The following is a 15,170-nucleotide window of genomic DNA, read 5'->3' on the forward strand; positions in this document are numbered from 1 at the left end:
CTTAAGTGCAACACACAGGAGGTTTGCTTTAAAAATAATGATGAAAATAGTAACGTCTATCTGTAAAACAGGCAAGGAAAACTGTGTTCGCCCTCTTTGAGAATTAAAAAGAAAAAAAGGTCTGGAATCATAGGCAAGACTCCCTCTGGTGGAAAACATATACTATTCCATTTCATAGCACCATTAGTCAGAGTAAAGGGATTTTGCAAGAATAATGTCTTTTATGACGGAACTCCCAATGTATAACACAAGAATAATAACTGACAATTTTTAACATGCGTGCCCTGTTTGTACGGTATTCACATACAGCGACTGAGTCAGCCTAAGAACACCCTGGAAAGAACAGTCATTAAACTAAAAAGCCTTCATTTAGTTATGAAATTACCGATATATTTTAACATATTCCTGGAATATTTGCCAGAATTTCTAATAATCAGGAAAAACCATGTCGCATTTAAATTACCCAAGATCAGAAAAGATATTAATATGTTATAAATAATGCAATTAAAAATGTAGATATAGTTGATGGAATGATTTCATAAATATTTAACTAAAAACCTTATTTCATAACTGAATTAAAGCAAACTCAATAGAGGTAGATAAAGCCCTAGAAGACTTTAGTGGGCAAGTTCACTTTCAACAATGTTGTTTGTGTGTTGTCTCATAATTAAAAAATTCTAATTAGATTTTCAACAAAAGAAATGAAGCTACTTATTACAACAAAGAAAATTACCTATGTAAACAAAAAAAAAATTTCCAATTCCTAGACATATCTGAATATAAAATGGAATAAGATCAGGGATGCTTCCTATTATATAAAATAATTATAAATTGAAATAACCAATGTGTTTCAAGAACAATAATGCTAATAAATGCTAACATTTCAGAAGCTATACATAAATACAGTTAGCTAATAGAATCTAAAAACCCTATAAAAGTAGATTTCTCTTATCATGTTTCTGTTATAGTTCCAGGCACATCCTGCTGCTTTTTCCAGATGGAATCTCCCTAACCGCAATCCTAACACCAAAGGTACAGCCTACTCATTTAACTGACTGCCCAGTTCTAGATATGAAGACAATCAAGAAAAGCAAATCTTTTCTTAACTGTCTTCATATCTAGAACTGGGCAATCAGTTAAAGTTTGGTTATGTTTTTATAATTAATTGCATGTACATACATTTCCCCTTGTTTTGGCTTTATCTTAAAATACTTTATTAAACAAATTATAACCATTATTATTTGTAATGATAATTATTAAATGACCAATCATTTAATAAAATTAGGTCCTCGTAACAATTCTCTTAAAAATTCCTGAACATTAAACCTGCAATTTTTTCCAATCTATGAAAGCTTATGTTTTTAAAATATTAGTACAATAAAGATGATTTACACAGTAGTCTACCAAAATCCTCTAACAAGTAGCACTTTCTCAGTTTCACAACCATTTTGGTTCATATTCAGGATTATGGCCTGAACATATAGAAGGACCTGGATATTATTGAAATCTATAAAAGAATGATACGTAATAATGTGTAATGTTAGTGTTATACAGAATATTCACATTCTTTGAAAATGCAAGTTATGTAAGATAATTCTGAAGTAAGGAGAGAATCTCAGTTATTTAACCATGACAAATAAGTAAGAATTTACTGAACCATAAAACAAAGTTAAACGTCAGTACAGAATTTATAAATAAAGAGGATATATAGCACTGAGAATATATGTCTTTAATCTTTTTTTTTTTTTTTTTTTTGAGATGGAGTCTCATTCTGTTACCCGGGTTGGAGTGCAGTGGCATGATCTGGGCTCACTGCAATCTCCACCTCCCAGGTTCAAGTGATTCTCCTGCTTCAGCCTCCTGAGTAGCTGGGAATACAGGTGTGTGCCACCACACCCAGCTAATTTTTGTCTTTTTAGTACAGATGGGGTTTCACCAAGTTGGCCAGGCTGGTCTAGAACTCCTGACCTCAAGTGATCCACCTGCCTTGGCCTCCCAGAGTACTGGGATTACAGGTGTGAGCCACCATACCAGGCCACTTTTATCTTAAAAACTGCACAAAGACCTAAAGAAAACTAGCTTTTAAAATTATTTTGGGGTCCAAAGTGGCTCCCGCCGGAGGTCATGGCACTCACGAAGGCGAGGTCATCAGTTCAAGGCTAACCTGAGCAACCTCATAAGCTCAAACTGATTGGCAAAAAAAAAAAAAAAAAAATTTGATTATTTTTTGTGCACATTATAAAACTTTGGGCCTTGAAGTATTTCCCTCTTCAAATTATATTAGACTAAAACACATACACATACTTCTGTAACTTAGTAGTTGAAGTACTGAACTGTGTGATAAATGGCTATGATCCATCATCATTCAGTGTTGAGCAACAGCATACCTCTGTTCTTCCTGCTACACCTAGGAGCACTGAAGAAACTCTTCCCTTCTAGGCTGCTGGCAGAACATCCCAGATTCTCTTTTCTGTGGTGTTAGCATTGCCAATATTTATCACGAGAAACCCCACATCCATACTAGGCTTTCAGAGAAGAGGGATGGGACACCCACTCTGCTGAGTCCAGAACGAGATGGCTAACATGCACTGCAAACCTTATTCATGTGCTGCTCGTATCTTCAGTAGTATCACCACAGTGTTAAGGAACCTGTGATAGGCGTTTATCGCAGAAACTAAAATACTTTTATGATGAAATGTGACTTACCAAAGAACATCTGGAACATAATCAGCTCAAAAACTGAAGAACTACATATGAAGATGATGCCCTTAACTTAGAAATTTAGGGAAAAAAATGGAAAAGCTAAAAATGGAAATTATCTATTTCTTTGGTGTTTTTTATATTTCTATGTAGTGAAGCACCTTGGGAGAAAAGGCATCAAGTATTATTTACGTTTGTATCCTTATAATTAAATCACATCTCAACTCTTGTCAGGTTTGTTTTCATAATATATGTAAAATATCTATTAATATTAAATAGTTTCCTTACCTTTTGCATGCACATGTCAGCTATTATGGACAGAGGTATTGTAAGGCTTAGTGCAAGTGTGCCTATCAATGATGAGGTAAGAAAGCAGCCCCTAAAAAAAAAGAGAATATACATTTCTATCTTTAAAAATTACAGAAACAAAGTAAAAAACTGAACAAAGATTTTCTAATTTATAGGCTTGTGAGATCAGGAACAAAAATAAGAGGTTAGGATAGACTGAGAAAAAAAATAATAAAGTTATTAAGATGATTCTCAAGGTTTTTCTTCAAATATTAAAAATACAAATATACGAGTATAAAAAGTTCAAAATATTTTATGCTATTTTCAAGATCTGTTTGCAGGTATTATTCACCTTTGGATGTATAGCTTATATTTCACTAATTTTTTTAAAAACAACTGTTGAACAATTATTACAGTTTTGTGATGATATGTAGATAACAATGAAAACAGCATTATTAAAATTGCAGGACATATCTCACCTTCATGAACACTAAAATAGTGTGTTATTCTTTTTTTTTTCTTCTTTTGAGTCAAAATCTCACACTGTTGCCAGGGCTGGAGTGCAATGGTACAACCTTGGCTCACTGCAACCTCCACCTTCCGGGTTCAAGTGATTCTCCTACCTCAGCCTCCTGAGTAGCTGGGATTACAGGCACTTGCCACCACACCTGGCTAATTCGTTGTACTTTTAGTAGCGATGGGGTTTCACAATGTTGGCCAGGCTGGTCTCCTGCCCTGTGTCTACCCGCCTCAGCCTCCAAAAGTGCTGGGATTACAGGTAAAGCCACCGCGCCGGGCCCAATAGTGTGTTATTCTTTTGATTTGGCTTGGCATAGAAACAAAAGAATTGAATATTCTTAAAAAATATTTTTTTGTTGTTTTCCATTTTTTTAACAATTGTCCCAATCAACAACTAAGCTCTTGAATTATCAATGTGGGTATGAAATATTGAAATATCAATCTACATATAATTTTGTTGAATTGAAGGAAAATACACCCAATGGAGACAGATGAGCCATTTATAAAGACAGATAATGTGAGTATATAAGGAGAAAATGAATTATAAGCCAAGATAAAACCATAATGTATGTATATAATTAGGACTACAGATCCATGGAAGTTATAGGCAAGTAAAATCTAGCTTGGTATATGTTAGAATTAATAATGCTGTCCTGAAATAAAAGGGCTATCTTTCAATAAAGTGTCACTAGAAGTACTGAACAGAGGCTGAACAACGAGTCCTTATTGATGAGGTATAGGGAACTTAAACACTTGTGGTTCCCAATACTTAGCTGCTCTGTGAAAAGAATATTCAGGGTCAAATATAGCATATATGTTCTTGGATATTTATCATGCAAAGTACTATAACAAAAAACCTGGGAGGTAGAATTATAAAGCCTGTTTGACTTAATCCAGCTTTTAAGCTGGAACCAATTTAGCTGATGGCTAAAGCCTTTTGTCATCTGTTAATAGTTCAGGTTAAAAAAACTGAGTATCTAAAATGTACACAATTAAAGATGAAAAAATTAATGAGTAAATGGATTATGAGTTTAAAGAATTTTAGATCGGCAAAGGAGTTTAAGTAAGAACATAAATTATTACAATACAAAGTAAATCTTTAAGTATTATTTACTCTTCACAAAAGAGAGTGAATATAGGATATACCAAGGAAACAAATATTCCTTAACTGGGCAGGGAGGCACAGCACTATAATCAGAGCTTTAAGGAAGACTTCCCAAAAAAGTCTATTTCTGTTGCAGTCTTTTGCAAAAGAAAACTAGTTAACACTTTCAATGGGTATGTAATAAAATTAATTTTATTCATTTCTTTGTAAGTTTCTATTAAATAGAAATAGAACTAAGTATAAGGTTCTATTATTTGAAAGGTCTCCGAAACTCCATGCATAGTATTGTCTTTATATTATTTAAAGCTTATTATTGCATATCAACATATTGGATATTTAGCATATCAAAGTATGTTAACATCTCAAATCAGAGTTTAAGGTTTATGTTTCTGGCTCACCCATATCAAAGGTCCTGAAAATAAATAAAACAAAAACACCTATGAACAACCAAACTGATATTCCAAAGCCTCTTAAATAAGCATCATCTCCTGGATTCCCAATTAGAACTCATGTATTCATATTTGACATAGAAACCTTATACATTTGGATATCCATTAGGTAATGACTTCTTTCATTTGCATAATACTCTACTTTCTAAAACAGATTTAGACCATTCATATGCATTCCTTCATTCAACAAGTATTTATTGAGCTCCTTTTGTGGACAAGGCACTCTTCTATGGAATGGGCACACAGAAGTTAAAAACAAAGTCTCTGCTCTAATGGAGTTAAAGTATTCAGTTGTTTGTGCGTTGCAGGGTGGGGTACACAGGAAGGGCCATCAGCAAACAGACAAAACATCAATGCTTAGTTTCTAAAAATTAATCAACTGATAATTAATAACTGGAGAATAAACAGTACATACCACAACCACAGGAACTCTGAGAGTACTGTTCCAATAAGGCCATTAATGATAATGCACATTAACACCACTTTATTGGGAAACTCGAAGTCCTCAAATCCAGTATAATGTAGTAAAAAGAAACCTGGCCATAAGAGCAGCAGATTAAACAAACCTACAAAACCTGAATATGTATAAAAGAGACAAAAGTTAACATTATGATTGATTTCTATTTTCCAAGCTTATTAACTCTAAAATCAAAATTCGATTTTGCACAAAAGGACTCTAGGAGGTTTCCTTAACTAAAACTTCTGTTGGTTTCTTTTTAAGCCAGTCGTGTGAATAGCTCAACACCATAAAAAAAAAAATACTGTATGATCACTCAGCTCAACCATCCACACTGTATTGGAGCAACTACTGTGGAATAAACCTCATAGGACAACTCAACAAGAAGGGTTGTTATCCTTAGCTACTGATAATATAGTGCCCTAGAACTTCAAAGAAATAACTCGTATGTATGTGTTGGTGTACTCAGCCTAAATTAACTTTGAGGAATTAGATGGTTTGCTCTCTGAATCAACTATTTTATGTCCAAAACAACTGTGCTATGTGAGCAGCAATGAAAGAAGGTTCCAAAGGAGATAAAACTGTTGGTTCCTGCCTTCCCAGACTGCTAGCTAGTTAGTGAGAAAGTATGTATGTACAAAAAGCTATTCAACATATGAATGAAATACGGACTAACTAGTTATTAAGGAAAGTCATCCCACGTAGTGGTTAAATGTGTGCTCGGCAGTCTGATGACCTGGGTCCAATCCCAGCTCTATATCTATCATTCTATAGTAGTGCAAACCTTATACCTCTTTTATGCCTCAGTTTTCCAATCTATGAACATAAAATTATATTTAATAATATTTAATTAGGTTGCTGGGAAGATTAGACAAAACACATAAAATACAGCATAGTATCTGGCACATAGTAAGCTCTTAATAAAAGTTAGCTAATATTATCATAGAAATTAAGTTTATATATGACCATATACATCTGAATGTAAAGATTATAAAAAAAGATTATAATTGTATAATAAATTTTGTTGTACTTTCTATACAGTTTATGTTACAAATTTACTATATGTTACAAAGTTACTATATGATCTATGCGGTAACTGTAAAAGAAAATTACAGAAGATATATAACTGATACTTGTTATGTCACCTAAATAATAAGCCAGTAATTAGGATGCCTAGTTATATTTTAACAGGGCAGGAGCACCCACTTTCTATCTGATGCTAAACACTCACAACTACACCACCTCTGTGAAGGGAGGCAAGTAAGTCTGCTTTTCCCAGAAAGTTCCCACCCTCCACCCCACCCCCATCTTCTGAAGCTCATGACTAATTGACAGAGGATTTGCAAGGCCAGCCCTCATGGCTCAAGGCCCAGACATATTACCTGCTCTCGCTCTGCTCCCCGCCCCAGCACCTGCAATGAATTGGGCCAAACCTCAGTTATACCTGTGTGCCACATAGTTCTCTCCTTCTCTATCTTGTTTCCTTCACTCCAAGTATTTCCTTCATCAAACTCCCCGAAATAAATCACTTACACAAAATCCCCATCTCATGTCCTGTTTTAGGGAGCCTAACTGATATGGTTTGGCTCTATGTCCCCACCCAAATCTCATCTCGAATTGTAATCTCCACACATTAGGGAGGACCTGGTGGGAAGTGACCCCATCATGGGGGCAGTTTCCATGCTGTTCCCATGATAGTGAGTTCTAAAGTGTTTTAAAGTGTTTGGCAGTTCCCCCTTCATATTCTCTCTCTTGCCAGTGTGTAAAACATGCCTTGCTTCCCCTTCACCTTACACCATGATTGTAAGTTTCCTAAGGCTTCCCCAGCCATGCAGAACTGTGAGTCAATTAAACCTCTTTTGTTTATATATTACCCAGTCTCAGATAGTTCTTTATAGTAGTGTAAAAACAGATTAATACAACTTAAGACATCGAGTGATTAAAAAAAAAAATAACACACACACATACACAGAAAGGATACCTGACCTAAAATGCCTAAGTAACATTACAAAGCTGATCTAATGAAACATCAAAATTTGGCATTACCAAGTACTAAATCTATTTCCCTGAAGTGCTGAGTCTATGAAATCCCACATAAATTAACAACTTTTGACCTAGAGACAAAAGTCCTAACGACTCCACCTATTCCCTAGACTGCCCAGAATCTGGCACCACACACCTTTCTGTTCTTCCACAAAGTGAAGTTCCAACATAATGATTCAGAACTACTCACTCCTCCTTGTTAAGCCTCTGCTCACACTTCTTTGCCTGAAGAGCCCCAGCACACCAATCCTAACTTCTCTGAATCCTGTCTATTCTAAAGCCCAGGGCAGGTCAATTTGCTTTATATATCACATCACATATGAACAGGAACAATACAAGCTACATGTCTATATGCACTCTCCCTAATATGAGTAAATTAAGCAATTTTTCTTCCAAGTTGTCAATGTTCAAATTTTTAAAAAGTCCCACTGACCCAACTGTAACACTCAAAAAATATTAGCATTTCATTCCATTCCAAAAAAATGTTCTATGATTCTCAAATAAAATATTATTAAAATTATCTTCTTTTTTTCTTAAGAGACAGTCTCACTCTGTCCCCAGGGTAGAGTGCAATGACACAATCATAGCTCACTGCAGACTCGAACTCCTGGACTCAAGTGACCCCCATAGCCTCTCTAGTAGCTGGGCATACAGACACATGCAACCAAACCTGGCTATTAAGCTATGGTTCTTGAATTCTATACTTAAAAGGAATTTAAGTAATCACTCAGCCTCATGGCTTTTCAAACATTTAATTTTTGTTAGTCTTTAGGTACAGGTATTTAAACTATTTTTAGTTTAAAAATAGCTTTAAAATAGTCTATTAAAAAAATTAAATAGAAATGCAGTCTCCCTATGTTGCCCAGGCTGATCTTAGATTCCTGGGTTCAATCAATCCTCCTGCCTCAGCTTCCCAAAGTGCTGGGATCACAGGAGTGAGCCAACATTCCCAGCCATAAGAAAAATCTTTACTACAAATTAAATTCTAATGCAAAATCCTCAACAAAGTAGAGCTGTTCAGCTGGGCACGGTGGATCACACTTGTAATCCTAGAACTTTGGGAGGCCAAGGTGGGTGGATCACCTAAGGTCAGGAGTTCCAGACCAGCCTGACCAATATGAAGAAACCCCATCTCTACTGAAAATACAAAATTAGCCAGGCATGGTGGCACATGCCTGTAATCCCAGCTAGTTGGGAAGCTGAGGCAGGAGAATCACTTGAACCCGGGAGGCAGAGGTTGCGGTGAGCCAAGATTACCTCACTGCACTCCAGCCTGGGCAACGAGAGTGAAACTCTGTCTCAAACAAACAAATAAACCAAAATAACTCTAGAGTTCCACAGGTGAAACAGCAAAGGTGTCCAAGAACTAGACCCCTACATGCAACTATACTTCCTTCCAACCATCCAAGGAGCCCACCTATTCCCTAAATCACAGTTTGGAGGCCATTTATCTAGTCCAATTTCCTCATAGTTCAGATGACTACGAAATAAAGTTACAACAGCTGAATTCCAAGTCTCCTGACTCCTTGTAAGCTGCACGTTGAACTCTTACCACTAAGCTTCTTTATTTGTATTCAGATATGTTTTGAAAGTTATCTTGTCAATGTGTTCTTCTTTTGCAGTCCTATAGATACCATAAGTTCTTTCCTGAACTGATGTTAGGCAAAGGAAAATTTATAAACCATATCCAGAAACCATAATTGGGTAATTTGAGAATGAATCTATGTCATAAAAGAGTTTGTGTCTTAAAGAAAAAATGCAAATGAAAAGCCTTTACATAGCCCCCAACTTTTAATGTAAATATGTACACAGACTGTGACAGCATTAAACATACCATTTGGGGGCAGTCTCCCCAATCCTTTGCTAACTATTCGAAAATGGCAAAATGTAAGATACAGCACATAAACTCTCACATGCTTATAATAGCATAACTTTGTCATAGCAATGAGATAAAGATCTGGTTTGCAGGCTGAAGACCTCAATTTGAAAAAACTGTTAGGAGTTTCTGTCTCACACTGAGATGAGCATTCCCTCACAGGTGCACAACCATGCAGGACAAAGTAAGGAAAACATTGGGAATGGCCTTCACAATCTTTAAACGGCTTTAAAGAATCATATGGAAGGGGAAAAATGGCTTCCTTATTCCCTTCAAAAAAACAAAAGCAAAACCCTGTGTTAGTCATTTGGAGTAAATAGCCTCACAAGTTAAACATATTCTTACCAAAGAACATTGGAATATCCAACTTGTCTTCTCTGTCTACTTTTCTCTTAATCATAACAATATAGACAGCATAGAGCATGGCTCCAACAAGAGACCAAATGGAACCTGTAAAAATCAACATGATTTAAAGCAACCACTCCTTAACTCATTCAATATACACTTAAAATCCAATAATGTGTCAGATAATATTGCAAGAATATACAAACGTGAAAAGATATATAATGATATAAATCACCTTTATGTTGATATAAAAACATATAATGAAAAGGTATAGCTCACCCCATCCATGTCTTCTAGGAGTACAGGAAGGAGTTTAATATGCTAACAAATAAATGCAAAAGCATCCACCTCAACGATCTGACCAAAACATAGCCATATTATAAGAACACAACTCAAAAGTAAACCTTCGTTTTTAATTCAAGTGCATGTTTTTATTTTACCCTACACAAACAATCTTGACACCTGGCATTGTCCAACTAAACAAATGCTTCTTTCCATCACTAAGCTGTTGCTTGTATTGTCTTCCTTATCCCCATGTATCATTCTTAATATATATTCTACTACCATTCCCATCTTCAAGGCTCTGTTAAAGTTTCATTTCTTCCACAAAGCATCCTCTTTCTACTCTGCTGTATTTCCATCCTGTCTTCTGTTTTAGACGATACTTACTATTGTCAAGTATGATATTAGTCTAATTCCTAGTAGCTTCATTTTATAAATCTCATATTGTTCCAAATCAACAACTCCTTGAAAACTGCAAACACATAATTTATATTTTTTAATGTTCCAAAATAACTAACATAATACAGATCTCACAGTACATGAATAATAAATACTGATTCTCTTTATGAACGCTCTCAAAAACATTTAAACTTTTCAAAACAGCTAAGTAATGTTCTGCCAAGTGACCATACTCAGTATTTATTCAATTACTCAAAAGATGAATGTTTCATTAAATCTTTTTTTTAAAATTTCAAACTTTTTTAAAAGCTAAGGAATAGCTTGTCAACAAAATCATGCATACGCAGGTCCATACCAAATACATATATTGTTTTATATACAGAAAGCTGCTCTGGGTAAGAAAGAGGTGAGGAGGTTCAAAGCACAGCTACTGGGCAGTAGCTAGGAATAGTTTAGAAAGCATTGTTCTACTCAGTAAACCTCAAATATCTAAAGAAGTATCCAAAGAGAAATCATTAATCTAGGTTTTTTATTTATTTTTATTTTTTATAGAGATGGGGTCTCATTATGCTGCCTAGACTGGTCGTGAACTCCTGGCCTCAAGTGATCCTCCCACCTTGGCCTCCCAAAGCACTGGGGTAACAGGCATGAGTCAACATGCTCAGCCCAACTAGGTTCTAATTACTTTTGTTTTTGTTAAGTCTAAGCAATGGATCAAATCTAAGTGTTCACCGTAGCAATTACTGTTTCAGACAAGAATCAAGAATGAATGCCAATATTCGTGGGTGAAGAAATACCCGCAACAAGAAATTTGTATAGTTTCAAAGTATCCCCCATAAGATGTTTATTACTTACAGTAGGAAAAATTAGTAATTTCACACTGGAGCAAGGTAGTTAATTTTAATCAATATCACCTTCATTACATTCTTATCCAAAATGCACAAATTTAATTTAACCAAAGAAAATATTGGACAAATGCAAACTGAGGAACATTCTATAAACCAACTAGATGGTACCCTACAAAAGTGTCAAGATCATAAAAGACAAGAAGACTTAGGAACTGTTCTGCATTTAAAGGAAACATGACAATTAAATGCAATAAGTGATCCTAGACTAGAAAAAAGAACATTAGTTGAAAAAAATGGCAAAATTAGAAATGGCTTTTTTTAACTGTACAATCGTTATGTAAGTTGATAACATTTGAAAAATCTGGCCGGGCGCGGTGGCTCACGCCTGTAATCCCAGCACTTTGGGAGGCCGAGGCGGGTGGATCACGAGGTCAAGATATCAAGACCATCCTGGTCAACATGGTGAAACCCTGTCTCTACTAAAAATACAAAAAATTAGCTGGGCACAGTGGCACGTGCCTGTAATCCCAGCTACTCAGGAAGCTGAGGCAGGAGAATTGCCTGAACCCAGGAGGCGGAGGTTGTGGTGAGCCAAGATCGCACCATTGTACTCCAGCCTGGGTAACAAGAGCGAAACTCTGTCTCAAAAAAAAAAAAAAGAAAGAAAAGAAAAATCTGAGTGAAGGTTATGAGAATTCACTGAACTATTTATGAAAATTTCTTTACATTATTTCCTAAGGAAAAGTTTAAAACACCCTGCTAATGTCTACCCTTTGTACGTGTATCTGTGCACATGAGCATGCACATTTACCTTTCTTGTATACTCTAACAAAAAACTTTCCTGTATACTCTAACAGAGAGAATGCAGTCATGTACTTACCTATTGTATCTCTTCCAGCAGATTTTTCAGACCCTGACAGGTTTACCAGAACAACACCTCCAATGCTATGAGAATAACAGTCATTAATGAAGAGCAAAAATAATGAATTCTGAAAAGCCTAATCATAAAGATAAAAATTATTTATAAGTGATCAAGACTAATCTCAACTTTGGGTAAAACTGTCAAATAATTTAGCAATTTCATTAATAATATCTAACAATATTATCAATATAATAGTGTTATATTTGTATTAACTCATTTAATCCTCACAAAATGTATAATACTATACCTTATAAGGAAATAATACTACTGCCATTCCCATTTTACAAGTGAAAACTAATACACAAAAACGTAAGTAAGATAACTTGATCAAGATCACATAGCTGAGACTCAAATACAGTCAGTTTTACTCGAGTCCAGTGCTCTTATGTGCTATGCTATCCACTGTCTTTCAATTAGGAATGAATTGACTAACTTGTCATCCCTTTCTAATCCTTCTTTTGGGATTATACAAATATATCAAACCCACATAAATCCAGCAATGGTACTACTCTTGCTTATTGGTAAAATCTAAATTAACAGTAAAGCTATCCTTATGTGCTTAAACAACTTCACTAATCTCATGATTTTAGTGGATGAAAATAAGACTGAATTAAGGATGTAAAGATATCAGAGGTCATTCATAAACTCAATTGTTATTTGCTGGGCATCTAATATGAGCAAAGCACGGGGTTACAAAAGTGAACAAGATAGATGTGGTTCCTGTCCTCAGGGAACTTAAATTATCTTTATATTTCTATGAATCTTATAAATTGTAACAAGTTTTCAAGTAGATGAAATATTGCCAATTAAAAAAAAATTAGCCTAATTCTCTCACCCTGATCAGAAACACCAGGGTGGCAGTGGGAGACGAATATGAAAGAAAATATTTTTTCCTTTATGGAAAGATGTCATCACAACTCAAATGTAGTCCTTACATTAAATATGCATACCCTTCAATTAAAGCACCACAATTTTCTGTAATAATCATTGTTCACATTCAGATTCAGCTATTATTTACTGAGTATCCACAATATATTAGAAATCAGTAATTTTGTTTCCATTTAGATGATGAATTATGATAATGGCTAAATATAGTGAGCACCTCCTGTTTTATATCAGACATTGTTCCAAGCACTTAGAAGTTCTACTCATTTAATCCTCATAATAATCCTATGAGAGAAATCCTATTATGATCTGCAATATACAGACGAGAAAATTGGCACAGAACCATAAGGAACTTGCCCAAGATCTCAAAAGTAGTAATGATAGATTGGATTCCAGGTTGTTTGGCTTGAGGCCACACTCTTGTCTTGTCTCTCAACTGATGAAATGAGATTTCTTCCCTTAGATTTCCTTCAAGATTGTTGCTATGTAAAATTCTTTTTATATCCTCAGAAATGGAATCTCTTAGTAAAATGCCAATTAAAAACAAAATATTAAACAATGTTTAATACATAAGTCTCAAGAACATATACTTACACAAAAAATTTCTAAGTGACACTTTCTTTTTAAAAAAGTTAAGGTAGTAAATATTTAGATTTGTGGGCCACGTTGTTGCAATTCAACTCTGTCTCTGTAGTGCTAAAATGGCCATAGACAATTTGCAAATTCAAATGAGAGTGGCAGTACTCCAATAAAATTTTATTTACAAAAACCAGCAGCTGACCCAACAGTTTGCCAACCTCTGTTCTAGACCTACTTTAATGAGAAGGAGTAATGTACTCTGTCAAAATACTTGCAAGTTTAATATTTTATATCCATTTCCTTGTTTATAAAGTCTTTATTAAAATACTATGAAGAAAAGTTATAAATTAGCACATATTTTAAATAAAGTTTAAAAAAAAAAAAACCTTATTTACTTCTCCAATGCAAATATATTTCCCTAATGCAAAAATTTGCTTGACTTAAAATATTAGCCAACCATGTAAAAGAATAAATCCTTAGTGGCCATAAAGTCAAAAGGATAAATTAGTTGGATCAATCAGCAGCCCATTGGAGCAACCATAGTTAATTTACCCTTATATTTAAAAAAGAATAACATATATACAAGAATAAGAGCTACGAGTCTTACTTGATTGCCCAGTACCAGTCTCTGATAGACACTTCATAGCTATTACAAGACTCCAAGGAATAACAGGTAATATTACTTTCTCAACTAGGAAATCTCTCAGAGTTGAAGAAAACTGCCCGAGGACAAACAGCAGAGCTCTTATTCAAACTCAGCTTTGATAACCAAGAAACACTACTCTCCATTAAATCATTCTGCTACCTTCTCTGATTTTCTTTCATAAAAATAACAGTTTTATTAAACCAACACATCTTTTTTGAGTAGTGTCTATGTAGGTCTTTGATGAGACAAATATAAAACAAGGCTTTGACCTTCAAGGGTTCACAATCCAGTAGAGAAGACAACACAAACATACACAAAGTTTAATAAAAATAAAATATTTAAGTATAGTTATCAGCAACACTGACATGCAGTAGTGCAAAACTGCCAAATGAATTATACAGAAAACAACTGAAACATCATCTGAGGCTCAGACAATTAGAGAAAACTGAATGTTAGCTTTCTAAGAGAAGTAGAAAAGGGAAAAATAAAAATCAAAACAAAAAGCAGAACTTGCCTTAAGAAAAAGAAATAGAAACTTGGATGATTATGAGGATTAAGCTGCCACATTATGTGTGAATGTCAGTATAATACTTGGTGAGTCTGCAGACACATGAATGGGAACCAAAGCAGCCTTGGGGTTTTCCCTCTGGTTACCCTACTCAAGAAGGTTTAGAAACCTAGTACAGGAAGTGACAGGGCTGAGTACCATCATGTCCATTTAAAGCCTTCTTTTATCCACATCTTTCTTTGCTCTTATAAGCTATCCTGGTACCACTATCAAAAATGGTAACATTGTTTTTTAAGCAGAGTAAACTAGCTATCACACT

The 15,170-nt window shown here is 34.8% G+C and overlaps 1 protein-coding gene across 2 annotated transcripts in view; it reads right to left on the minus strand.

The window, feature by feature from the left end:
* Nucleotides 1-15,170, minus strand: part of SLC35F5 (solute carrier family 35 member F5) — a 43,176-nt gene that overhangs the window by 7,493 nt on the left and 20,513 nt on the right. Inside the window, exons 10-13 of one of the 2 annotated variants that reach the window (XM_002749509.7) lie at nt 12,192-12,256; nt 9,783-9,887; nt 5,477-5,636; nt 2,989-3,079 (exon numbers count right to left, since the gene is read on the minus strand). In XM_002749509.7, coding sequence (XP_002749555.1) covers nt 2,989-3,079; nt 5,477-5,636; nt 9,783-9,887; nt 12,192-12,256 — 421 coding nt within the window. Of the gene's footprint in view, nt 1-2,988; nt 3,080-3,609; nt 3,815-5,476; nt 5,637-9,782; nt 9,888-12,191; nt 12,257-15,170 lie in introns of those variants that run through there. The other variant, XM_017973521.4, reaches the window with a different exon arrangement.

This window comes from Callithrix jacchus, chromosome 6 (genome assembly GCF_049354715.1).
Source record: "Callithrix jacchus isolate 240 chromosome 6, calJac240_pri, whole genome shotgun sequence".
Classification (NCBI taxonomy): Eukaryota; Metazoa; Chordata; class Mammalia; order Primates; family Cebidae; genus Callithrix; species Callithrix jacchus.